This window comes from Felis catus, chromosome E2 (genome assembly GCF_018350175.1).
Source record: "Felis catus isolate Fca126 chromosome E2, F.catus_Fca126_mat1.0, whole genome shotgun sequence".
In the NCBI taxonomy this organism is placed as follows: domain Eukaryota; kingdom Metazoa; phylum Chordata; class Mammalia; order Carnivora; family Felidae; genus Felis; species Felis catus.
The window spans coordinates 8,449,240-8,475,695 of record NC_058382.1 but is presented as its reverse complement, the minus strand read 5'-3'; the positions used below and the strand labels follow the sequence as shown (position 1 = coordinate 8,475,695).

The window sequence follows — 26,456 nt, the reverse complement described above, 5'->3', positions numbered from 1 at the left end:
ACCAACACACTTTGCGGGTGAGGGAAGGCAACACAGCATAGCCCACGTCTTATTTAGAAGAGAGGATGAGATTAAAAGACTCACCCCACTGCTTGCCCAGCTGAGAAAAAGTCACAACTCTAATACCCACTTATAAATATCTCTTGTTATATTAAAAAAAATATTTCCAGGGCCCACCTGGCTCTGCTCCGGCACAGAAAGGGTTAACCTTCAATATTCGATCTTGATCTTAAGGTCACAGGGTGAGGGTGGTAAGGAGAGGCAGGTTGGGAAGAAAGGGAGATGGGGGTGTGCTGAAAGACAGAGGGACAAACCATATCAAAGCCCCCCCCCCACCAAAACATCCAGAGCCAAGTTGGGGGAGGGCACCTGTTAAGAGACTGAGAAACCAGTGCTATACCTCAGGGTTGTCTCACTCCTGTCCCCAGTTCCCATGCTCTGGAGTGATCTGTCCTTTCAGACACCACTGTGAAGTCCCAATATCAGGATCCAACCTTCCAGCTTGCCACCCAGCTTTGTAAGGTCCCCTCTAACAGGGATCAGCGCCCCCTCCCCAAATAAGCATGAAGAAAGCTGGGGGTCCTTCCTGGAAGGAGGGTATTCCGGGCATGAGCCACTTTTGGGGTCCCCTTTCAGTCCCTGACCAGACGGTAAATGTGGTGCTGGGCCCCCCGCTCGCTGGTGGAGACCTCAAAGACGTAGGCAGTGCAGAGCAGCAGCTCCTGGGTGTCTCGGTTTGTTACCACCTGCCAAGGAGGCCAAGAGAAAGGGTTTATGCAAAAAACAAAAACAAAACAAAGAGGGAGAGTGGGGACCACTGTGCCCTCCCCAAGGTGCCATGGAATACCCAGGGAAGAGGTCCCCACCTTATCACATTCCCCAGGGAGTAGGGAGAAGGGATGCCTGACATGTCAGTTTCTTCATTCAAGTGTTGGCAGTGAGGGGACTCACATGAGATGGCATATCAGAGGTAAAGGAGTCCCACCGGATCATGTTCCCTGAGCTAAGGTTAGGTTCCCTATGGAGGAGGTCCCTTAAACTGAGGATCCACCACGGGATGTCCTCGAGGTCAGTTTCCCCCATGAGGAGGGATCCCCCTGTGTCAGGTCCCCAGGCTGAGGGTCTGTCGTGGGCACTCCCCACCACATCAGCGCCCCGACTCCGGCCCAGCCCCAGTGCATCACCTGGAGGATGGTGAAGTTCTCCAGGACACTGTTCATCATATAGCGCTCAGGCAGCTGCCGAAGTTTGTGCAAGAAATTCACCAGGTACTCACACATGGGTGAGCGCAGCAGGCGGTACACAAACCTCCCGTCCTCCAGCTGGGCACGCTCCGTCTGAACCAGGATGGGGGCGCAGAGTAGGAAGGACGGTGACTGAGAGACACAGGGGTCACCCCAGGAACTGAGCCCCACTCTGTGCCTCTCCGATGCCATGCCCACTCCCCACTGAGGTCATTTTACCATTGCTCCATCCATGGTGACCCGAGATGGGACCTGAACCCTCAGGTATCCAACTTGGGATCACTGAGCCTGCAAACCAGGGACCCCTCCAGCCTCTCAAAACTGTGCTCTCAAGCCTCAATGACCTCTGAACTGCACTAACCTCCAGGCCCTCAGATACCCTCATATCCTCCAAAGACCCCTCCACCAGGTGTCCAGACTCTATATGACCTCTGAGTTCAAGACCCCTCAAGTCCTCAGCAATTCCTAAGTGTGGCCCCTGAACCTCCTTGCCCTGCAGATTCCCCCATATCCCTAAGAACCTTCTGAATCTTAGCAACTATAAATCTCTGTACCACATGTAAACTTTGAGCCTTCAAAGTAACCCCTACATGCAACTTTGGATTTCAGCATTAGCTCCCAGCCCGTGCATTAAGTCCCCAAAGAGAATAAAACACTCCCCCACCCCCCTACCCCCACCCCACCACACAGACACTCAAGTGCATGAGCTATTGCACCCCCAAAGTGCCAGGTGGCTGGGTGCTCACCGGCCCGGAATTCTATCCCTCCAGCCTCACCTCCACCTTCTCCACCACCTGCTTGCCAAAGGAGCAGACCTTGGAGGAACAGGTGAGGGTCATGTGCTCCAGGCTCTCGTACTGGCTGCTCACTCCATAGAAACCACCACTGCTGCCGCCGGCCCCTACCTCTTCACCACTAGGGCCCCAGTTCAGGTCCGCCTGGGGGATGGGGAGGCAGGCACAGGTGAGTTGGAGAGGAAGTTCCCTGTAAATGGTGGGGACGCCTCTAAAGTGGGAACTCTGCCCCATGGCCTGGTTCCCCCCCATAGCCCTGCATTTGCCCACCTCTCTTCCTTAGCATTCAAGGTCCCTGCTTCTCCATGAGCCTGTTTCTGGAACACACCCACCCTTCCATCAGTATGAGAGAAGTCTGGCTTCCTAAAATGGTCCAATAACTCTCTCTCCAATAACTCCACCCCCAACAAAGGAGCCCTGGAATTCAACTTTCTTCTCTTGGAGGCCCCAACTCAAGAGGTCAGCCCCTTCCAAACCTCTGGTTACTATGGAGCCAGCTACTCCCTAGCAACCAGAAACTCCCTCACAGAGGGAGTTGCTTCATGGCCCTGGGTGCTAAGGCAAGTGGCTACTCCCTAGCAAAGGGGACTGGGGAAGCCAGACTCCTTTCCAGAACACTCTCCCAGGCCCTTTCAGCCAATCCTCAGCTAAGGGGGCAGACAGTCCATTAATTAGGTCAAGTAGGGCCCAACGAAGCCTAAAACCTCATCACACCAGTGGCCTGAGTTCCTTGGGCACCTTTTTGGGAAGCACACCTCTTCCTCTTCCTAACCTTAGCTGCTGACCTGACCAGGTCACTCTCTGAGGTGGTTTAGTCCTATCCTCAGGGCCCTGACTCCATCCATCACCCTGACAGTGGCTACTCCCAGCCTTCCCAGCCGCACCCCTGCATCCCTTCAGCTGCTGGGCTTCCTAGGGATCGTTCTCCTGATCTGGGACCTGATAAGGCCTGTCTCAAGTCCTAACAAGTCTAAGACCTCGGCAGCACATCCCCAGAGCCGTCTTGGGCCACTACACACTAGAACACTTTATAATCACACAAAGCTCATGAACTTCAAGCCCTCGGCAGGCTTCCTTCTAGGAGACTAGATCATGCCACAGCTCTGGTTAACAAGAGTTAACACCCCCTAAACATCCACGATGTTTATCGGGCCCCTATAACATCAGCCATTATAGTGAACACCAAACCAAGTGGGCCTAGGAAAGACCCAAGATGGACCCTCTTATTCATGATTACATACATAGCACTTGGCATAGGGCCTATATATAGTAAGTGCTCAATAAATGACTGTTAAATAAATAAATGCCTTCACAAAGCCCCTTCCAGTTCCATCAGTCGCTTCCTCAAGACCATTCTCTAACAACAGGGTCTGCTAGGGTCTGTCCTGTTTAGAGACCAAATTCCATGACTTATTTGCTAAGGGACGGGAACCATTCCTTAGCAACAAGGCTTCACGTGGTCAGGTGGGGTGCAGGGAAGTCTGGAAGGTTGCAAGCCAATCCCTAAGTCCACATCAGTCACACCACTGGTTGTGGCAAAGTCTAGTGGGACCCGGGGAGGTCCAAGTCCTCTCCCTACGCCTGCACTGGTCCTATCCATTCCTGGCCTGGGGATAAAATTCCTCTGTGTTCCTTGTTACAAGGGGGCTGACACTCTGAGCCATGAGGCCTGAGCTTGTCTCCCTTAGAGCCAGAGGCCATGTGACTTGTGAGCACTTTTGTTTTGGTGGCAGAACTCACCCAGAACTTGACCAGGAAGAAGGCGTGAGGGGGCCCGCGATCGTACAACTCCCGCAAGCCACCCTTTTTCTCAGGGAATTTGTCATAGATCTGCCGGACGTCCACACTCTCGAGGGGGGGCGCTCCAGGGCTGGGGCAGTGCTGGCTGATGTGTACGAACAGGTGCCTCTGGTACTGAGAAGGGTCGGCCATGAATGAGGAGTGACAGATGCTCACTTGCTCAAGCCCATCCCATACTGTACCCCCAGCAACCACTAGCTGTTTCACACCGTCCACCCAGATGCTGGGCCTGACTCCCCAGAACTGTCACCATTCCCTTCTGCCCCCCAATATTTCAGTCCCCACGCCCTGTCCCCTGCTCTCCATCCCCACTGCCCTGTCCTCTCCCACTCTCACCCCAGCCTCCTCCCTGGCCTCCCAGCCTCCGATCTCTACTCTCCAGGTCATCCCTTACAGACTCCCAGAGCCCTGGACCTCTCCTGCTCACAACCCTTCCGTGGCTCCCCAGAGCACCCAGGACAAAGCCCACACCCCCCAACCTGGAGGCTCTCACAAATAGATGCTCACAAATGTCCAGTCAATGGACGGAAAAATGGATGTGTGGATGGATAGAATCCACACAGCCCAGACCAAGACTCCCCATCTCTCCATTCTTTTTTTTTTTTTTAATTTTTTTTTTCAACGTTTATTTATTTTTGGGACAGAGAGAGACAGAGCATGAACGGGGGAGGGGCAGAGAGAGAGGGAGACACAGAATCGGAAACAGGCTCCAGGCTCTGAGCCATCAGCCCAGAGCCCGACGCGGGGCTCGAACTCATGGACCGCGAGATCGTGACCTGGCTGAAGTCGGACGCTTCACCGACTGCGCCACCCAGGCGCCCCCTCATCTCTCCATTCTTATCACTTCTTATCCGTATTCTGAAATTCTCCTACCTTCCCCCATCTTCTCTTTCAATACAAGTCCTCCCTCCATCTTCTAAGGCCCAAGCCTATGCAAATCTACCTCTTCCTGAAAGCCTCGCTTGATCAATCAGATGGGACCTCTCTTTTCTATGGTTCCCCAGCACACTCAGGAGAAAGTCTGGGTCCCTTAGCTTGGCAATGCCACGTCCTCCAGAACCAGCACCTGCCCACCTGTCGGCAGCCTCACCAGCCCCCCCCCCCCCATATTCAATTATTTGTTTTCCTGAGAACTTCATGCTGTTTCTGGAACATAAAGTTCTGCACGTGGTATACTCCCATGTAACCCTCAAAGCCCAACCAAACTGTTATTATCTCAAGGAAGCTTTCACTAACTTCCCAGGCAGAATGATTCCTTTGTACACCCACAAAAACTTGAGCCTCCCCTATCCCAGCACATATTCATTATTCAACAGACATCTCCTGAGAGACCTACTGTGTGGGCACTATTCTGGCCCCTAGGGCTACCAGGCAAAATTTCTGGCCTCATGGAGTCCGCTGGCAAAGACAGAAAATTTTAGGGGTCCCTGGCTGGCTCAGTCGGTACAGCATGTGACTCTTGGGGTTATAAGTTTGAGCCTCATGTTGGGTGTAGAGATTACTTCAGAATAAACTCTTTAGGGGCGCCTGGGTGGCTTGGTCGGTTAAGCGTCCGACTGCAGCTCAGGTCATGATCTCACGGTCTGTGAGTTCGAGCCCCACGTCGGGCTCTGTGCTGACAGCTCAGAGCCTGGAGCCTGTTTCAGATTCTGTGTCTCCCTCTCTCTCTGCCCCTCCCCTGTTCATGCTCTGTCTCTCTCTGTCTCAAAAACAAATAAACGTTAAAAAAATTAAAAAAAAAATAAACTCTTTAAAAAAATAGCTTAAGAGAAAGAAAGAAAAATTTAAAACTCAACCCACAGATAATATAAATCTCAGAGAGTGACAACTTCTTTGAAAAAAATTCCCAAAAATCACAGTAAGAGGGTCAAGAGTGATGGCAGCTGGTATTTTCCATGAAGCGGTCTGGGAAAGCCAATCTGAGAAGACAAGCAAAGGCCTGAGTGAATGGAGGGAGAATGTGGGAACCATCTGAGGAAAACATATTCCAGGTGGCAAGAATAGCAGATGCAAAGGTCCTGAGGCAGGAGTGGGCCTGGTGTGTTTGAGAAAGAGCATGGAAGCCAGTGTGGCTAGAGCACAGTGGGCAAGGGTATGAGGGCAGGAGGTGAGGACAGAGCAGGAATGGGGGTCAGATTGTGCACAGCCCTGTGGACAACTGAGAGGACTTTAGCCTTTGCTCCAAGTGAGATGGGAGGGTTTCAACCTGACCTAACTTGGGTTTTACAGGACCACCATACACAGCAATTGGTGTTTATTTGGCTGTAGCAGAGACTACTACGTGTTCACAAACCCCTGTTCCTTTTCACGCAGCAAAACTACACTTCCCAGACTCCTTTGCAGTTAGGTGTGGCCGCATGACTAAATTCTGGCCAATGGGATGCGAGCAGAACCTGATAGTTGCCACTTCCAAACCAGATCCATAAAACCTCCTGCACAATTCTTGAGTCTCTCCCTTCCACCATCTGCTGGCCAGATGCAGGGAATCCAGCAGCAGATTCTGAAGCCCTAGAAAATGGCAGAACCACAAAATGGAAGGAGCCTGGAATTTCCCGAAATCACTGTGTGGAAGCCTCCTACTGGACACCTACATGGAAATGTTACAGGAGAGAGAAACTTCTAGGATGTTCATTCCCTGAGGGTTTCGGGTTATTTCTTCTAACAGTCAGCCCACCCTGACTGATATGGCATCTGTCTCCATCCTAGGCCAGGAGAAGTTCAGGCCTAGAAACAAGACCTGCCTTTCCAGGTTCCCAGGGTCCACCACAAAGCCTGGCACACAGTAGGCACTCAAAAATGTTTCCCGAGTGAACACGCAACAGCCTGGGGAGTTTCTCTGAGCAACCTAACCGTGACCCCATGACCATTCAGTCCCTCCACGCTAGTGGTTCTCAAAGTGTGGTCTCCAGACCAGCAGCATCAACAAATGTCTGGGAGAGGGTTAGAAATGCAAATTCTCAAGCCCCACACCAGACTCTACCGCATCAGAATTTGAAGGTGGAGCCCAGCAGTCTGTGTTTCCACAAGCCCTCCATGTTATTCTGATACCTGCTAAAGTTTGAGAACCACGGCGTTATGCCTCCCCCCCCATAACTCTCTGCATTCCAACCCCCACCCCCCCACCCCCCGCCAGTGACTATTCTAAAATTGCACTCACAGAGTCGACTGCATCCGGCGGTTCCACAAAGGCTGAGAACTCTACCAGCTGCAATCGGGCAGTGCCCAGGGCCCGAGCCTGCCAGGCTGGGGGTGACGGGGCAGGTGGGGGCAGGGCAGGGGGTGAGAGGGCTTGGGGGGGCTCGTACCCTAGAGAAAGAGAAAAAAAAAAGAACAACAAAAATTGCTAACATGTATTAAACACATCAAGCATTCTTCTCTCTTGCCTGCCTCCGCTTAGAAGCTAAAAAAGCTACATACTCACTTTCCCAGCCTCCCTTGCAACTAGAGATGGCCATGTGACACAGTCCTGGCCAATGAGACGTTAGGGGAAATCTGGTGAGGGGCTTCTGAGAAGGAGTTTCTTCCTGAATGAAAAAGACAGAACTTTGGGAGGAGAAAGCTTTTGGCCCTGGTCAAGTGCTGCTTGAGACACGATGCCTGGAATCACAACAGCCATCTTGGGACAATAAGAGGCCAAAGGACCTATAGAGATGCCAGTTCTGATATTGCTGAGCTGCTGAGCCAGCACAGGAGCACCCCACCTCCAGACTCCTTGTTAGGTGAAATCATTAAAGCCTTTATTACTTAAGGCACTATTAACTTGGGCATTCTGTTACTTGCAGCCAAAAGCATTTCGAATTGATGAATCTGTGGAACCTGAGAGTTCTCTTTCACCAGTGTGAGTTCTTAGGACCATAGCATCATGGACTTCCGGAAGCCGTCTTTCTTGCCAGGTGGGCAGAGCCTGCCTGGGAATGAAGCCACCACACACCACAGGGGAAAGCAGGACCAAGCCAATCTGACACTACCACTTGAGCCCCTGGATCCAGCCATGCCTGAAGCCACAACTCCTGAAATATCAGTTGCCTAGGCCAACAAACTCTTTTTTTTTTCTTTTTCTTTGTGTCATCGAGCTTGATTTGAGTGTCCGCCACTTGCAGCTGGAAGAATCTTGACTAATACACCTCCCCAACGTCCTTTAGGTAGCAAGTGGCAGAACACAAACCCAGAGTCTCCGGATTCAGAGGCCACGATATTAACCACTACAAATTCTATCACTCATCATTCCTCAGACCTGGACCTATACAGAAATGTGTTTCCTGATTAATGGAAGGGGAAGGAAAGGCAGCTGGGATTGAGGAGAGCGGGGAGACAAGGAAGGTGGAGAGCAGATTCTTACCTGGGAGGTCAGTAGATGGGGGGGTCAGTGACAACGAGAACGGCGTCTGTGAGAATGGCTTCACACTGAGGGAGAAAGGAAGCTGGGGGTCAGCAAGGTAGAAAGATGGTAACTATACAGGCTAATGTTTACTCGGGGACACCAAAAGCCAGACCCTATAGTAGCATGTTATGGGCAAGAGTTCACTGAATTGGGGCCCCTGGGTGGCTCGGTCGGTTAAGCATCTGACTTCAGCTCCGGCCATGATCTCGCGGCTCGTGGATTCGAGCCCCACATCAGGCTCTCTTCTGTCAGCTCAGAGCCCACTTCAGATCCTCTGCCTCCCTCTCTCTCTGCCCCTCCCCAGCTCGCTCAAGCTCTCTCTCTCTCTCTCAAAAACAAATAAACATTAAAAAAAAAAAAAAAAAAAGAGAGAGTTCACTGAATCCTCACAGCCCCCGAGAGCCTGGAGTCTGCCTCAGATTCTGTGTCTCCCTCTCTCATGCCCCTTCCCCGCTCTCGCTCTCTCTCCCTCTCTCTCAAAAATAAACACACATGAAGAAATGGGAAATGTGGAGAAAGAGGGTGAGGGTCAGGAGGGTAGGAGAAAACGACCAACGGTCAGGAGATGGGACATTAGTCCAAAGTCTGGGGTGAGGAAGCAGCGCCACAAAATCTAAAGGAGTGCTGTCCGATAGAACTTTCCACGATGACGGACATGCTCTACGTCTGCCCTGTCCAACATGGTAGCCCCCGGGCACCCGTTGCTGCTGAGCACGTGACTCATGACTACTGAGCCCGAATGTGGCTAGAGTGCCTGAGGGACTGACTTTTTTCATTTAATTTAACTTTAATTAACTGAAGAGTCAATAACAGGCTGTGGCTAGTGACTGTAGTATCTGACAGAACAGCTCTAGAAACCAATTACCTATGGGTAGCTGAGAAGATGATGGTGAGATTGAAAGGTCAGAGGTCATGGAGACTACACTTGGGGTCAAAGGTCAGTAAGCGGTCACGAGTCAAAAAGACCAGCAGCACCTGGCGGGCTCAGTCAGCAGAGCATACAATTCTTGATCTCGGGGTTGTGGGTTCGAGCCCCACATTGGGTGTAGAGATCACTTAAAAATAAAATCTTGAAAAAATAATAAAAATAGGGACTCAGTCGGCTAAGCGTCTGACTCTTGATTTCAACTCAGATTGTAATCTCACAGCCGTGAAATCGAGCCCCGCATCCAGCTCTCCACTGACAACTTGAGATTCTCTCTCTCTCTCTCTGCCCCTCCCCCACTCGCTCTCAAGCACACACACTCTCTCTCTCAAAAACAAATACATAAACACTTAAAAAAAATAAAAATTCTTAAATTTTTTTTAAAAGTCCAGGGGCACCTGGGTGGCTCAGTAGGTTGAGTGTCTGACTTCAGGTCACGATCTCACGGTTCATGAGTTCAAGCCCGGCGTCAGGCTCTGTGCTGACAGCTCAGAGCCTGGAGCCTGCTTCGGATTCTGTGTCTCCCTCGCTCTCTGCCCCTCCCCCGCCCACCCTCTGTCTCTCTCTCTCTCTCTCTCTCTCTCTCTCAAAAATAAACATTAAAAAAATTTTTTTTAATAAATAAATAATTTAAAAAGTCAAAAGACCAGAATCAGAAAGACACAAACTCCAGGGACCTTCAGATCTCGACTCCCAGGGCCCTTGGCCCAGTACTCATCATCCTAATTCTGAAAGCTCAACTCCAGTACCCTACCCACAGACTTCATCTCTTGTCATCAGGGCTGCTGGCCACATGCCACCCCTTCAGAGTGGCCCTTCTTCACACCTGTCTAAATAGAGCACATACACCTTGCTTTACTTCCTGCACTTATTCCTTTCGCAGGAATCCTTATTTGTTTACGTGTTTACTGTCGGTCTCCTCCCCTCTCCAAACACATCAGCTCCATGAAGGTAGGGATTCTGTCTCACTTATGTAATGCTGTGTCCCGATCTAAACGGAGGACCAGGCACTTAACAGGTGCTCAATAAACATCTGACTGGCCGGCGGCTTAATACCTTCTCTCATTTCCTGGAACTCACCAGACCTCAGGATCTTGGCACATGCTGTTTTCACTGCCTAAAATATTCCCAACCCCCCTTCTTCACCTGGTTAAGTCCTACTCTGCCTTCAACGTTATCTCCTCAGAGAAACCCCCAGAACTCTCTTCCTCAACCCAGAACCTGTTGCAGTCCTCTGCACCATATCACATACTCTTCGATTCTGTGTTTAGGCAGGTGATGAGTTCGTTAACATTTGTCTCCCCGTTGACTATCAGCTCCCCTAACGGTGGGACCCCAGTGCCGACCCACCCCTCCTTCCAGCTCAGCCCCCTTCCCGCAAACCTGCAGTTCCTTCAGCCCAGGGGACCTGTCCTGATCTTTTCCAGGGTCCCAGCACCCCCCCAGGGAACTTTCTTCTCTCCGTGAAGCCCAGATGCCACAGCATGGCACTTCACTCGCTCTGACAACCCCCTCAACACCACTCGTCACTGTCCTGAGGCCACAGTGCCCCACCAACACCCAGCTTCGATCCACTGGCTCCTCTCTGGGCTGAAAACTGCACTTCCCATGAGTCTCTGGGGCCTGTTTCTATTCTGCTAGGCGGGAAACACATTCCCTCACCCTTAGGGCTCTCTCGGGGCTGAAACAGACATTCCCATGTACTTTGGGGACCTATTTTCTTCCTTTCGACCCTGAGAGAAGACTCCTGCTCTCCCCTCAGGCCCAAGAACACCTCTGTGGGATGGGAACAAGCCTACCCATGAGCCTCTGGGGCCCAGACAATCTCACTGGGATGCCATTATCCCCGTGGACATCCTCCTGGCCCCACACATTCATCCAGTCCCACACTGAGCTCCTTTCTTCCCCAAACCTGCCCCTGCCCCAGGACACACATCTCCGGACTGTGCCACCAACCCCAGTCACCAGCAAGACCCCAGGCACGGTCCTTTCCTCTGCCCCTTGGCTCCCAGCCCATGAGGCCCCAGCCCCACCCCTCCTCCTGACTCTCTCTGTCCTGTCCCCCTTCACTGTGCCAGCTCAGGCCTCATCCTATTCTCCAGACCATCACACAGCCTCCTCTCTGGGATTCAAATCCAGATAGCTAGCTGCAGAATCCGTGCTCACAAAGGAGTTGGAGGGGCGCCTGGGTGGCGCAGTCGGTTAACCGTCCGACTTCAGCCAGGTCACGATCTCGCGGTCCGGGAGTTCGAGCCCCGCGTCAGGCTCTGGGCTGATGGCTCGGAGCCTGGAGCCTGTTTCCGATTCTGTGTCTCCCTCTCTCTCTGCCCCTCCCCCGTTCATGCTCTGTCTCTCTCTGTCCCAAAAATAAATAAAAACATTTAAAAAAAAAATTTAAAGGAGTTGGGAGCTGGAAGGTGGGGTAAGAAAGGTCTGTGTGGAGGAAACAGGCCTGGGGGATGCTGACCCAGAACAGAAAGTACTCACTCTGGAACATTCCAGGGGGACCCAGAGCCCCCTGACCAAAACTGGAAAAGCTCAGAGGCCTGAAAAAGAGACAAAAGAAGGGGGTCAGTCAGTCAGTCCCCTTTTGAAACCGCAGCCCCACCCCTCCCACAATCCCTAAGCCACCTGAGGACCAGCAGGACCCAGTTTGGCCTGCAGGGAAGGTGCTGAGATGAGCTGGGCTGAGGACATGGTGGCCATTGTCTGGAAAGCCTTGTCCTTGGAAACCTGGTCCTGGAGGAGAAGTTGGGGGTCCACATTAATGGGGAGTCCCAGTCGACACAGCAGGGGTAGGTCAATGCCAGGGCAGGGCAAGCAAGGGGAGAGGCAGAGTTGGGGAGTCAAGGCGATTGGGGGAGGGCACAAATCCTTCTTCCTACAGCCCTCTGCCCCTCCTGGCCCCCTCAGGAATGTCTGGGGGAAAGGAGCAAGCGGAGGGGTAGGATGGGCAGGGGCACTTACCACATTCAAGGCCTGCCCGTGGGGGTGGGGGAGGGTGCCAGAGGAGGAAAGAAAACATGACTTAGGAAGTGAGGCCTGAGTTCTCACCTTCCTGCCCTCTCAATCCCTACAGCTCCACCACCCTGAGCTGAAAAATGGGAGGAAGGGGGAGCAAGGATGAATATGGAACAGGAAGGAGAGAGGGCCAGGCCTTGAGGGGGAAAGGGGCTCCTATACCCAGAATATAAGACAGTACACAGCATGAGGGTTTCTAGGTCAAGAAAGAGCCGGAAGTCAAGGTTTCCGGATATGCAGGCAACAGGAAATGAGAATTTCAGACCCCGAGGGAATAGGCAGCGAACATTCCCTAGCTTGGACAGGATAGAGACAGGACAGCGAGGTCCAGAGAAGACCAGAAGTGAGGATTTTTTTTAGACCTGGAGAGAAAGGAGAGGGAGGCTTCTGGGTACAAAAAAAAAAAGGAACAGGAAGTGGTGGTCCCCAAATCCAAAGGAAGAGGCGCAAACAAAATAAAACAAAACCAAACCCCTCACACCCAGAGGAGGAGAACATGAGGGTCTCAGGCCAAGAGGGAAGCGGAAATCCAGAGAATGAAGAAAAGGGATGTGAATATCTCCAAACAAAATGAAGATTTCTGGACACGGAAACAATAGGCAGGCCAGCCAGGGACCAAAAAAATGGGAAGATGAACCAGAAGGAGACGAAGAGGAGGTTCTCATAGCACAAGATGGGAAGGGGGGACCATCAGGAGGAGAGGAGAGGGAGGGGGAAGATTGCAGTAGACAGAGGAGAGGCCTGACACCCTATCCTTCTTGCCTGCCCTCACCTAAATCTCTGTTCCCCTCTCTCTGCGAATCTCTTCCCCACCCAGGGCTTCTATCCACCCCCCCTGGCTGGGCCACGAACCCCCCACCCTGGATCTCTACTTCCTCAATCTGTCTACCTCTCTGTGTGACTCTGTCCCCATCTCTGGTTCTCTGTTACCCACTCTTCTCTCTGTCCCCCTTTCTCTGGATTTCTGTTGACCTCTCTCTCTCTAGGTCTCTGTCTCCCTCTCTCTGAACCTCTGTCCCTCTTTCTCTTTCTCTCTGGGTCCCCTCTTTCTGATCCTGTCCCCCATTCTCTGGGTCTCTGCCCCCCCTCCCTTGGTCTCTGTCCCCCTCTCTCTGGGTTTCTGTCCCCCTCTCTCAGGGTCTCAGTCCCCTTCGCTCTGGGTGTCTGCCTTAGTCTATACCTTGAGCTTGGACTGGATTTCCCTTGATTTCCTTCGAGCCAGAACCTGGATGTGGCTAGAGACCTGCGGGGAGTGACAAAGAAGTGGACTCAGGCCACCGCCACTTGCCTCTTGCACGCCCTCTCCCTTCCCACCCTCCGGGTGCCCCCCGGAGCTACCAGAACATGAAAGATGACAAACACACAGAACACAGTAGCTGTGGCAGGTGCTTGCTGACACAGATGTGTCCACAGAGGCTGGTCTCTTCTCATTAACCCTACTCATCTTCCCCAGACCCAGCAAATCTGGTCCAGCTCCCTCTCTAACACACTGGGAAGAAATCCATACCAAAATAGGCACAGTACAGCAAACTAACAGAGGTGCCAGCCAGGACAGACAAAAGCACACGGACCAGATCCTTCTGGAACCTGAACCCACCCATGGTCGGATGGCCCCAAGAAGACAAACCCGCCCCAGAGAGAAGCCCACAAGTCAGTCCTGAGACCTGTTTGCGGGTTCGGGTCTTCCCTGTTCTCAGCTTGATGTAGCGGGCAATCAGTTCATTCCGACCTGAAGAGTCAAAGATGGGACAGAGTTAGACCTTCGCGGGACTTCCCAACAAACAGGGCACCAGGGAAGGGGACAGAAGCAATGGCTGCCAGCTGGGACGGCTGTGTGGAAGAGGCGTTACCGCCTCAGGCTTTGGAGCCAGACCCGCCTGGGCTCAAATCCCAGCTTCACCGCCTACTGGTTCTGTGACCTTCGGCAAATCACTGAACCTTTCTGTGACTCAGTTTCCTCCTTTGTGCAAACCGCGATGCCGGCTCCTGCCTGAGTCCCTGTGAGCATACAATGTGCTTGGACCTTAACGCCATTTAAGGCTCCAGAAATGTTGGTCATGATCTGTATTAATCAGTGGGGGCCAAGGACAAAAAAGAGGGGTGGACTCACCATACATCTTGCCTTCATCAGACAGGATGATTTTCCGCCGGCCACATGGTGGGTAGATCGCCAGGGCCTCCTGGAAGCTCTGCTCGATGTCTGGACTCCACACACCTTCTGCGTCTGGGCCCCCATCTCCCCCAGCCCCCTCGCTGCCGCCGGTGCCCTCCTCACTTCCTTCCTCACTTCCTGTCCAGCCACTGCCATCGTCCAGGGGGGCCCCAGCCCGGGGTTCCCCCATCTGGGCCTGGAGGAACACAGAGCTCAGCAAGGTTCCCCAACCACCCCCAGAGAGCCTTCAGGGCTGGGAGGGCTGGGAGTCCAGATTGCTGGGTCTGAGGGAGGCGAGGGCTGGGGGCCTGGATTTCTGGGTCTGAGGGAAGCTGGGAGCCGGGATCCCTACGTCCTGCAGAAAGGGGCTGGATTTCTGGGGAAGCTTAGGGGTGAGGGTGAGAGTGTCCTCTGTGTTTCCAGGGGAGCCTGGGTTGTGGCGAAGTCTTGAAGACCCCAGAGTAGGGCCTAGGGCCCATGAGGGCCGAACCTTTGGGTAAGGATTACTGGTTTCAAGAAGACAGGAGTCGGGGCCTAGCTGCAGGGAACCCGGGTGTGGATGAGATCTTCTCAGTCCCATCCCAAGAACAGGTGCTAGGATGTGGACAGCAGCTGTTAGAAAAGAAGGAGGGGCCTAGGCCATAGTAAGATTGGGGGGGGGGGTTGTCCAGAGAGGGGAACAGAGATCCAGTGAGAGGGACAGAGACCCTGAGAGCATGAGACAGAGTCCCAGAGAGGGGGAAACAGAGATCCAGTGGGGGGGGTGGGGGTGGGGGGGAGACACCCAGAGAGCGAGCAGATAGAGACCCAGAGAAAGAGGGGGACAGACCCAGAGAGGAGGGGACAGAGACCCAAAGAGAGGCGAGACAGAGACTCAGGGCAGAGACTCAAGCCGAGACCAGGAAAGACCCACAGAACCACAAACTGGGGGGCAGGGGCGCCCTGCCATCAGGAGAGCCAGAACAAAGGGCCCCGGCGTCCCCTCCCCCAGTTTCCCACAACCCCCATCAGGGGAGGGGCTGGCCGGCGAGGGCGCCTCCCCTCTGGCCCCCGGCCCCGCCCCTTCCCTCCCCTCCCCCTGCGCCTTGGGCTCGGATCCAACTCAAGTTCCCAGTGACTTTCCGGAGGCCAGGAACAGGGAAAAACTTTTTCCAATACAGTCAGATCCCGCCTCCCAGGCGGCTCCACGTCTTCCACAGTTTTCCCAGGACCCCAGAGTCCAGGCTCCCATCCCCCTCCTCCCTCGGACCCTGAAGCCCAGGCCGAGACAAAGACCCCAGGCCGAGCCCAGTGGCGCTGAGGCGTTCAGGACCCCCGTAGGCCAAAATCCCAGCCCAGCTCTCCCCCATGTGGCCAGACAAAGGGACGGAGGAGCCGGGTAAGAAAGGTCCCCACTAATTTCCCGCCCCAGGCCCTAAACTTCGGAAGAGGCAAGACTGAAGATCCAGAAAGCACTGTAGCCCGCCCTATGCCACCCCGGGGGCCTCCTTTCTCCATTAGGAGGACCAGGCGCCCGCAAATGACACACGGAAACCAATTCGGTCCCAAACACGCACGGGGTTCTTTCTCACTTCAAAACCACATCGCCGCATACACTCACACGCCCCAGACACACCCGCCAAAGTCCCCGGCCCTCACCCACTCCCGAGCGCGCAATCCCAGACTCAGACCCATCACCAGACACCCCAACTCCGGCGAAAGTTCCAACACCTCACTAAGACTCGGTCGCAAGCGCAAACTCGGGGCCCCGGGCAAAAAGAGGGCGGCAAGCAATTCTGAGACGGTCCCACAAACACCTCAACTCATAACCCGTAGCTTCCCACCCCAACTCACACACCCCAAAGCTGGATCCCCGACTCCCGCCGGAGCCTTCCTACCTCCCGGCCTGGGGCTGGGGAGCCGCGGGCGGGCGGGGCGCTGCGAGGGAGAAAGTTGCCCGGGAGCTTTGTTTGGGAAAAGTGGGAGGGACCGGAGGGGGGGGGGGCGGGCCCGGGCGCCGGACACAGGGAAGAGGGATCCGACGGTGACAGTTCGCAGGAGGATTTTTGCTTTGGCAAAGGAGAGGTGAAGTCTAGCTTGGGCCCGGTAGGAACTTCAGGCTTCAGATGCCTGCATCCCTGGGAGAGGTGACGGATGGGGGATCCGGACTCCTAGGTCTCGGAGAGGAGGTTGACGGGGGCCAAGAAACCTGGGTGTGAGGGAGGAGGAGTCTGGGGGCCTGGACTTTTGGCTATCACCCTCCAGTGTATTTGTGTGTTGGGGACGTGGAAGTGATAAGAACACAAAAGAATCTTTTCTCTTCAGCCTTAAGTATATCTGCGGTATGTGAGATGGATTTTTGATTGATTTCTGGGACACCCGGGTTTCCTTGGGACTTCAGCAGAGTTAAAGAGGTGGGCAAGAGTACTGGGAGTTTATTGGAGATGCAGACTCTTGCTCCACACACACTAATGGACCAAGCCCGGGAGAGACCCTCGGTGCCTGAGCGGAGAGGAGCTAGGGTCCGGCCTCCTGCGTCCTTTAAAGGTGAGGTGTTGGATGTTCACATTCAGGGAACTAGAGGGACCTGTGGTCCGAACTCTGGGGCCCTAAGGCGAAGGGAGCCTGAATTCTGGGCTCCTTGGAAGGTAGAACATAGGACTGGATTTAGGTTTCCGGAGAGGTCGGGGCTTTTCAGTGGAACGGAAGAGGACCCCAGTTCAGCGTCCCTTGCACTGCACTCTGTGGAGTGCAGTAATCGTTCCAAATCTTGGAGAAGATGAGAAAGAACACGGAGAAACTCAGAGATAAATGCAAAACGAAGGAGTGGGTGAACCAGAATGACTGCTCAGTCTCGGGCTTTCCAAGCATTTGGCAGCCTAAGAATGGAACTGAGGGGGCTGGCGGCAAGATCTGGGGCACAGACGAATGGCCCAGGTGTGGGGGCATGGCTCTAAATCAAGGGGCGTGGCCATCTGAGATTGGAGGGGGGCGAGAGGGCCAAAATCCGACAACACAGGCCACACAGGATCTTGAGGGCCCAGGTCAACCGACAGGGGCGTGGTCTGACAGTGGGGGTGTGGCTAACAAGTAGAGCCGTGGCTCTGCCCTTAAGGGCGTGACCACCCAGTAGCAGGCCTGGCTCGCGGGTGAGGTCAGCGGATGGGGGCGTGGTCAGATGGTAGGAGCGAGGCTAAGGCTCGCGGAGCTCATCCAACGCTCCAGGTAATCCCGCCTGGGCTCGAGACCAGAACTGTTCGGATTTAACAGTCCGTGGACGGACGGACGGGGTCTGGGAGTCCGGTGACCGGGCTGTGGTCTAGCATAAAGGCGAGGCCCAAAAGAAGGGGCAGGGCGTGGGAGAAGGTGAGGAATGAGATCTGGGTATGAATGTGGGTGAAGGAAAGGACTGAGAACCGTGTGTAAGGCCAGAAGAGCCGGGCCCGGGAGGAGGGGGAGGGCCCGACGCGATGGAGGGGGTAGGGTGGGTGGACAGGGGAGCGGGGAGATGTGGGGAATTGACTGAGCCTCGGACGGGAAAAGGGTGAAGGTATTGGGTAGAGGGGGTGTGACTGCTAGGGGGCGGGGGCTCGTTGAGGGCGGGGCCTCTGACCCCTACCGCTGCCACAGCCTCCCTGCCCGCCCCACAATGTGGCAACCTCTGGTCCTGCTGCTGCTGCTCCCCTCTCCTTTGGTGCCCCCCTCCGCTGCAGCACCGATCCGCGATGCTGATGCCCAGGAGAGCTCCTCGGGTATTCTGGGCCTCCAGAGCCTAATCCAAGGCTTCACCCGGCTGTTCCTCAAAGTGAGCAATGCCGAGGGTTGGGAGCAAGAAGTAAAAAGAAGAGAAGGGGGGGGGGGGGTGGGGAGGATGGAGACTGAGGGATGGAAGGGGTTCGGAGAGAGAGACAGAATGGAAGACGGGTTGCTGCCAGGCCAAAGGACAGACAGGAAGAGAGGGAATCAAAGGGAAAGAGAGATAAATAGAGAGCGACAGGCAGACTGAGTGATAGGAAGAGAGAGAGGAAATCAAGCAGAGAGGGAGATGGGACAGAGACAAAAGACTGGAGCGACAGAGACTGGAGACTCGGAAGGAGAAGGGGATGGGGCCGTAGAGACTGTAGGACGGAGCGGGGAGGGGGGAGCATGAATAGGAAGGTAATGGGACAGAATAAAGACAGGCCAGATGGGGGATGGGGCAGAAGGTGACCCGGTTAGGCCCTAAGGGTCAGAAGACAGATAGAGAAGGAGATGGGAGGCACATGGGGCAAGGCCTCAACAGCATGCTGGCAGGGCTTCAGATTTACTGGGGAGTCTTGGGGTCCAACAGAACAATGGTTCCCCCCCCCAGGATGACTTTCTGCGGGGCATGGACAGCTTCTTCTCTGCCCCCATGGATTTCCGGGGCCTCCCCAGGAATTACCACCTAGAAGGGAACCAGGAGCACCGGCTGGGGAACAACACTCTCTCTAGCCACCTCCAGATTGACAAGGTGCCTATGCTGGGAAGTCCCTCCTGGAGTCCTCCCATGATCTCTCATGCTGCAGTATCTGTGGGGAGGAAGGCAGAGGAAGAAAGTGGTTTTGCTCTCACTCTCTCCTCCTGTCCTCACAGGTGACAGACAACAAAACTGGAGAGGTGCTGATCTCTGAGCAGGTGGTGGCGTCCACTGAGCCGGGAGAGGGGAATTTGGAGAGTGACTGGAAGGTTAGGACCTGCTCTGGACAATGTGTCCAAGCTCGAACATTTTCTGTCGTTTGGGAGAAGATGAGTGGATATTCCCACTCTGACCGTTCAGCACTTCCTTTCTCCGGGCCTCAGTTTTGTCATCTGTCAAATGGACAAACCAGCTCTCAGAAATGAGGTTTACAACCCCAGAGTATATCCCCACTCACATAGCAAGCCCCAGAAAAGTTTGTAAACCCAGAAGGGCTTTTAATTCCGAGTGCTTTTAATCTTCACCCTTGTAAACCTCAAAGGGTGCTTTTATCTAAAGTACTCTGCAAACCTCCAAGTATTTTTTAATCTACCCCAAAGGCCTTGGGAAATCTCACTCTCATAAACTTCAAAATGTGATTTTTCGTTCCAAAGTGCTTTAGGAATCCCTAATGCTTTGCGTCCCTCACCTTTGTAAACTGCTAAGGGCGAGTCTAACCACAAAGTGCTTGTGTGTGTGTGTGTGTGTGTGTGTGTGTGTGTGTGGTCTCATTCTCACAAACTGTGAAATCATGACCCGAGACGATATCAAGAGTCTGACGCTTAATCCACTAAGCCACCCAGGCACCCCATATCACAGTACTATTTTTACACCCAAGAAATTTAACACTGATAATCACACTATTGTCTCTGCATTCGTTTGCTCAGGCTGCCATAACCAAGTACCACTGATTGGGTGGCTTAAACACCAGAAATTTATTGTTTCCCAGTTCCGGAGGCTACAAGTTCAAGATCAAGGTGTTCATCAGGGTTGGTTCTTTCCGAGGCTGCGAGGGAGAATCTGTTCCATGCCTCTCCCCTAGTTTCCAGGGTGGTCTGCTGAAAATCTTTGGCATTCCTTGAAATGTAGAAAGCATCCCTTCTCCGTCTCTGTCTTCATTTTCACATGGCCTTCTCCCTGTGTGCATTCCCTATGTCCAAAGTTCCCTTTGCATAAGGATACCAGGCATATTAGGTGAGGGCCCACCCTAATGACCTTCGTCTTAACTAATGATATCTGCAATGACCCTGTTTCCAAGTAAGATCACATTCTGAGGTCCTGGGGGTTAGGACTTCAACACACAAATGGAGGTGGGGAAGTAGAGCTGATTTGATTTTTGTTTTAATTTAAATCCAAGTTAGTTAACATATAGTGTCATAGTGATTTCAGGGATAGAATTTAGTGATTCATCACTTACACACATATAACACCCCATGCTCATCCCAATGAGTGCCCTCCTTTAGTGCCATCACCCATTTAGCCCATCCCCCCCCCCCGATTTGATTTTTGATGCAGGATTCAATCAAGGATCACACGTTGTGGGGCGTGTGGGTGGCTCAGTCATTGGTTAAGCATCTGATTCTTGATTTCAGCTCAGGTCATGATCTCACGATTCGTGAGTTCAAGCCCTGCATCAGGCTGTGCACTGACGATGTAGAGCCTGCCTGGGATTCTCTCTCCCCCCAACTCTCTGCCCCTACCCTGCATGCTCTCTCTCTCTCAAAATAAACAAACTAAAAAAAAAAAAAAAAGGATCACACGTTGCAACTGTAGTCATTCTTTAGTAAAACCAAGAGCTTTTAATCCCAAAGTGATTTGTACATTTCCAACTGCTTTCTAAACCTTAAGAGTAGGTTTAATCCTAAAATGCTTTCGAAACCTCTAAAATGTGCTTTCAATCCCAGAGTAGTCTATAAATCTCAGTATTTTTAACTCAAAAGCACTTGTAAACCCAGTGCTTTTGTAAAGCACAAAATGAGCTTTAAACTCCCAAAGCGCCCTGTAGGTGGGCAAAATGGGTTGAATATGCCAGCTGGGAACTCAGCATCCTGGGGTTGTCACTTGGAGTTGAATAGGTCTCCTTGTTCCTCCTCCCCAGGTGCCCAAGATAGAGGAGAAGGAGGCCCTGGTGCCTGTCCCTAAAGCCATCGACACCTTTCGCCCTGAACCCCATCCCCGAGTCGCCTTCTGGATCATGAAGCTGCCACGCAGGAGATCCCACCAGGATGTTCAGGAGGGCGGCCGCTGGCTCATCGAGAAGCGACACCGCTTGCAGGCCATCCGGGACGGGCTCCGCGAGGGGACCCACGAGGACAGCCTCGAAGAGGGGACCCAGGGATCCTCCCACTCAAAGCTGCCCTCCCGCAAGACCCACTTCCTGTACATCCTCAGGCCCTACCAGCAGCTATAGGGATGGGGAGGGAGCTGGAGAACACCTGCATGTACCCCCCACCAGACCCCACCCCAAGCTCCATATGGAAATAAAGTTCTTACATCTAGCAGCACTTTCTCCTTTCAGGATCTGTCCCCAGGCCTCAGCCGACTGGGTCATGGCAAGCCCCCTCCCCCCAATCCTAGCCTGGAAAGTGACAACTGGCTGTGCCACAGGCTCTCGCCAAGGTCGCCGGGCTCAGTTTTCTCACTCCCCGGCGTTGTCTGTCTGCTCACTGAGCAGCTCTGTCCCCTCCATCCCCATCCATCATCCCCTCAGTCGCTGACCTTGTCACCTGTCTGCCCTCCTGTTCCCAACAGGGGAGGATTGTTGCACAATCGAGCCTTGGGGTTATCCCAAGGACCCTGCTTCCTCACTGGTTGTGACCTGGGGCCACCCATCCTTAGCTCCTAGAAGCCTCTCTCTGGTCCTTGTGTGTGTACCCGACACCTCAGATCCAGAATCTTTCAGACTCTCCCTTCTGCCCCATCTTCCTTTTGCCTTCTCCTCCTCTTCCAGCGGGAGACAGTTCTCTCTGCCTTTATGGGCTCACAGGATTGGATCGGGCCCACCAGGACAGCACACTTCCCAGGATCCAGGAACTGGGGAAGATGGTCATCTTTGGGGACTAGGATTCTCCTACCACAGGTCTGGATCCTGTCACCTCCAGCCCCCTCTCTGTTAACATCCACACCTGCCCGTTCTCACACTCTCGTTTTGATCTTTTCATTCCCTGACTCTCGACTACCATGCTGACTTGAACTTCGACTTACTCTGTTTGTCTCTCCCTTTGTCCCTCTGCCTGTCCGTCTGTGCCAACACCTCAGACTCCATCTCTGCCGGCCAGACCTGATGCCTCAGCCAAACCTGGAAGTTCACAGACCCTGTCCACTTTGCCCCAACATCTATTCCCTCCAAGAACCCTCCCTCAAGGCCTCTCCCTCATCTAGAAGGCACATCAGGGTCTTCCTGGAGCTGAGTCCTGCAGGGGATGCGGACATGAGGAACTTTCTCCCTTGAAGCCCAGGCTCAGAGTCCGATCACCCCACAGAGAGACCCAGCACATTCAGGAGCCTAGAAACACACGGGCATAAATAAAAGTGAACTTTCTTTTGAAAATTGAGGGGTTTCCTTAAAGATTTTTAGTTTTTTATGTTTATTTGTTTTAAGTATATTTTTGAGAGAGAGACCAAGTGGGATATGGGCAGAAAGAGAGAGGGGGAGGGAAAACCCCCAGCAGGTTTTGTGAGATTGTGACCTGAGCGGAAACCAAGAGTCGGATGCTTAACCAGCTGAGCCACCCAGCACCCCCACCCCATGTTTATTTTTGAGAGAGAGAGCACACATGCACACAAGCAGGGGAGGGCAGAGAGGGGGGCAGAAGATCCAAGCAGGCTCTGTGCTGACAGCACAGAGCCCCACACAGGGCTTGAACTCACAAACCAAGAGATCATGGCCTGAGCTGCAGTCGGATGCTTAACCAACTGAGCCACCCAGGTTCCATTCATTTATTTTTAATAATCTCTACACCCAGTGTGGGGCTCCAACTCACAACGCTGAGATCAAGAGTTTCATATTCTATGGGGCGCCTGGGTGGCTCAGTAGGTTAAGTGTCCGACTTCAGCTCAGGTCGTGCTCTCATGGTTCGTAAATTCAAACCCCACATTAGTCTCTCTGCTGTCAGCGCTGAGCCTGCTTCAGATCCTCTGTCCCCCTCTCTCTGCCCCACCCCCATGCTCTCTCTCTCAAAAATAAACTTAAAAAGAGTTGCATACTCTACTGACTGAGCCAGGTAGGCACGCTCCTGAAAATTTAAATTTTTGATTATTCCAAAAAAAAAAAAAAAAGCATCAATATGGATGGAGTGGCTGGTGGTGGACTCTCACCAAAATTCAGCCACCCAGGTGGCTCAGTAGGTCAAGTGGCCTACTCTTGATTTCCGCTCAGGTCATGATCTTGCAGTTGATGAGTGGGAGCCCCCAGTCGATCGATCGGGCCCTGCTTGGATCCTCTGTCTCCCTCTCTCTGCCCCTCCCACCACCTCGCAAAAAATAAATGTAAAAAAAAAAAAGAAAGAAAGAAAGAAAGAAAGAATCACGATCTCCGAGAGAAATGTGATGAGATGAGCCTGACAGTCTGCGCGCAGAATCCCCTTCAGGCATTTGCCACGCCCTAGGTTGTGACCATGCTGGGAGAACACCAAGAAAGGAAGTTGCAATGAAGCTGGGGCGCCTGGCGGGCCCAGTCAGAAGAGCGAGCTTGTCACTCATGATCTCAGGGTGGTGAGTTCGAGCTCCACGTTGGGTGTAGAGATGGCTTAAAAATAAATAAATACATAAATACGTAAATAAACTCGAAAAAAGAAAAAAAAAAAAGAAAGAAATCAAGCAGAAACCAAGAATTCAAGAAGCAAGTTGCTTCCAAAGCACTAAAGAGCCAAGAAGAGACATCGGCAGTCTCGTAGTAATAGGGAAACAAGAATGGGAATTGAGGACCCGCTAAGGAGAAGGGACCTAGTAAACACCTCCAGCCTTCCTAGGAGAGACGGGAGAGCCCACATGCCAGCAGGAACAGCAAACCGAAAACACGTCAGCCTCATCTGGATCCCGGTGATCTATCCATACGTACTCTGTCTGCACGATAGAAGGAAATCAAATCCTTTCTAAAGGAAGACAATGCGAGCCAAAGAGTACAATTTTTACAATATTCACAGTTTAATTTAAGAATTAACTAGTTTGGGGGCACGTGGGTAGCTCAGCCAGTTAGGCGTCTGACTCTTGATCTCAGCTCAGGTCTTGATCTCAAGGTCGTGAGTTCAGGCCCTGTGTTGCGCTCCACGCTGGGCATTGAGCCTACTTAAAAATAATAATAGGGGCGCCTGAGTGGCTCAGTTGGTTGGGCACCCGACTTCTACTCAGGTCATGATCTCATGGTTCCAGCCCCACATTGGGCTCTCTGGTGTCATCTCGGAGTCAGCTCAGAGCTCACTTTGGATCCTCTGTCCCCCTCTCTTTCCGTGCCTCCCCCACTTGGGCTTTCTCTCTCGAAAATAAATAAACATTTTTAAAACATCAATTACATCCCTGGGGCACCTGGGTGGCTCAGTCGGTTGAGCTTCCAACTTCTGCTCAGGTCATGATCTCACAGTCTGTGAGTTCGAGCCCTGCATCGGGCTCTGTGCTGACAGCTCGGAGCCTGGAGCCTGCTTCAGAGTCTGTCTCTTCCTCTCTCTCTGCTCCTCCCCCGTTCATGCTCTGTCTCTCTCTGTCTCAAAAATTAACATTTAAAAAAAATCAGTTACATCCCTAAACACTTAGAACAAAAAAATTAAATGAAATTCATAAAAATATGATTCACATTGGCATAAAAAATAAAATACCTAGAAATGAATCTAGCAAAAGATTTGTTAGGTCTCTTAACAGAAAACTATGAAACATTATGGAAACCGATTGAAGAAAATCTAAATAAATAATTCATAACAACAGAACTCATCATAATTGCCACAAACCAGGAACAACCCACCAAGAGTGAAATGGTTAGGGGTGCCTGAGTGGCTCAGTCGATTGAGCCTAACTCCTGGAGTCATGACCTCACGGTTTGTGGGGTCAAGCCCCGTGTCAGGCTCTGCACTGACAGCATGGAGACTGCTTGGAATTCTCTCTCTCTCTCTCTCTCTCTCTCTCTCTCTCTCTCTCTCTCTCCTTCTCAAAATAAATAAATGGACATTTTAAAAAAAGAGTGAAATGTTTAAATTGTGGCATATTCATCCATGGAAAATTATACCACAGTGAAAAGAAAGGGCCATGTTATGATTTTCATAATCATAATGTTCAGCAAAAGAAGCCATAATCAAAAGTGGTTACCTTTGGAAAGGAATGACTAAAAGTAAGTGTGAATAAGGTTTTTGGGTTGCGGGCAATACTCCCATTTTTTAACATATTTTATGGGTGTTTTCATTAATGTATTTATACAGATTTAACCGAGCTATAACTTAATGTTTAACACTTTATATATGTTACAGCGACACTATAATTTTAAAACATTTTTTAGGTTTTACAAAATTACCCAGGCCTCTGGGGCGCCTGGGTGGCTCAGTCAGTCGAGTGTCCGACTTCAGCTCAGGTCATGATGCTGTGGTTTGTGAGTTCGAGCCCCGGATGGGGCTCTGTGCTGACAGCGTGGAGCTGGAGCCTGCTTCAGATTCTGTGCCTCCCACTCTCTCTGCCCCTTCCCTGCTCTCTCGCTCTCTCTCTCTCTCTCAAAATTAAATAAACATTAAGGAAAAATAAAAACAAACAAAATTACCCAGGCTTCAAAAAAGGAAAGAAGGGAGAGAGGGAGGGAGGGAGGAACGTGAAATACTGAAGAAATAAACAGAAAGAATGAAATTATGCTAATAAAGCTAAGGAGTCCACCACCTGACAGCCTGTGCTAAGAAAACACCTGGGAAACATTCTTAATTGAACTCTCAAGACCCCCCTGAGGTGGATATTATTTATTCCCATTTTAGAGAAGCTGAGGTTCAGAGAGGTGAAGTCACTTGCCAGAGTCACACAGCAGTGGCCCTGGCTTTGTCTGATTCCATATCTCACACTTGGAATCATGCATCACATCACACCTCAAACAGGTTCTTTCCCAGGCCTTCTGACAGGTTACCATGTAATAAACATAATAATAGTTAACCCGGAATACCGCCTTAAGACCTCAAGGTAACAAAAGAAGCAATTATTACCTCCGTTTCTGGGAGGAAAGCTGAGGCTCAGAGAGAGCCAGCCATTGTGCCAAGATCACAGCTAGGAAGGGATGGAGCCAAAATTCAAACCCGAGCATGTCTGACTCCAGGCCCATAGCTTTGTCATCAACCCAACACTGCCCAGTAGTTAAGAGGCATGGATTCTGTCCACTCATTCACTCATTTATTCAACACATTTTTTTTTTTTTTTTTAATCACTCACACTGGGTCAGCCACGTTCTAGCCCCCAAACAGCCTCCTACTGCCTATAGCTCACGTTCCGGTGGGGGTGACACGACACAAATCTACAATATGTCAGGTCGTGAGATAGGGACCTCTAACGGTGGTTCGTGAGATGAGGGCCTAATGGAGGCAGCGTGGCAGGGAAAGGTCGCTCTGAGAAATGAATGATGGCGGGGTGAACCGGAGGATGCAAAAGAATTCCTTTCCTGTGTCTCCGCTAGCAGAAAGGAGGAGTGGATGGGGCATCTTTGTCCCAAATCCCCATTCCTGGGAGCCA

The 26,456-nt window shown here is 52.2% G+C and overlaps 2 protein-coding genes across 8 annotated transcripts; one reads left to right on the top strand and one right to left on the bottom strand.

Annotated features, from left to right (window-relative positions):
- Positions 1 to 125: 125 nt before the first annotated feature.
- Positions 126 to 16,304, bottom strand: TEAD2 (TEA domain transcription factor 2). Of its 3 annotated transcripts, none has more exons than XM_006941008.4 (13): positions 16,195 to 16,304; positions 14,276 to 14,513; positions 13,830 to 13,894; positions 13,346 to 13,408; positions 12,112 to 12,123; positions 11,776 to 11,883; positions 11,632 to 11,690; positions 8,178 to 8,242; positions 6,996 to 7,144; positions 3,779 to 3,952; positions 2,021 to 2,182; positions 1,185 to 1,337; positions 126 to 746 (listed from the first exon to the last, which is right to left on the bottom strand). In XM_006941008.4, exons 2-13 carry the CDS (start codon positions 14,505 to 14,507, stop codon positions 633 to 635), a joined length of 1,356 nt encoding a protein of 451 aa, XP_006941070.1. In that variant the 5' UTR covers positions 14,508 to 14,513; positions 16,195 to 16,304; the 3' UTR covers positions 126 to 632. The 3 variants fall into 3 exon arrangements, with proteins under 3 accessions (XP_006941070.1, XP_003997562.1, XP_044903163.1); XM_003997513.5 differs by having other exon boundaries at positions 16,155 to 16,276; XM_045047228.1 differs by lacking the exon at positions 12,112 to 12,123.
- Positions 16,305 to 16,435: 131 nt separating this feature from the next.
- On the top strand, positions 16,436 to 21,274 carry DKKL1 (dickkopf like acrosomal protein 1). Of its 5 annotated transcripts, none has more exons than XM_006941002.5 (5): positions 16,436 to 16,843; positions 17,927 to 18,101; positions 18,648 to 18,788; positions 18,911 to 19,003; positions 20,872 to 21,274. In XM_006941002.5, the coding sequence occupies exons 2-5, from the start codon at positions 17,946 to 17,948 to the stop codon at positions 21,181 to 21,183; spliced, it is 702 nt and encodes a 233-aa protein (XP_006941064.2). In that variant the 5' UTR covers positions 16,436 to 16,843; positions 17,927 to 17,945; the 3' UTR covers positions 21,184 to 21,274. The 5 variants fall into 5 exon arrangements, with proteins under 5 accessions (XP_006941064.2, XP_044903166.1, XP_006941062.2 ...); XM_006941000.5 differs by lacking the exon at positions 16,436 to 16,843 and adding an exon at positions 17,387 to 17,521; XM_006941001.3 differs by lacking the exon at positions 16,436 to 16,843 and adding an exon at positions 17,520 to 17,662.
- The last annotated feature ends 5,182 nt before the right edge of the window (positions 21,275 to 26,456 follow it).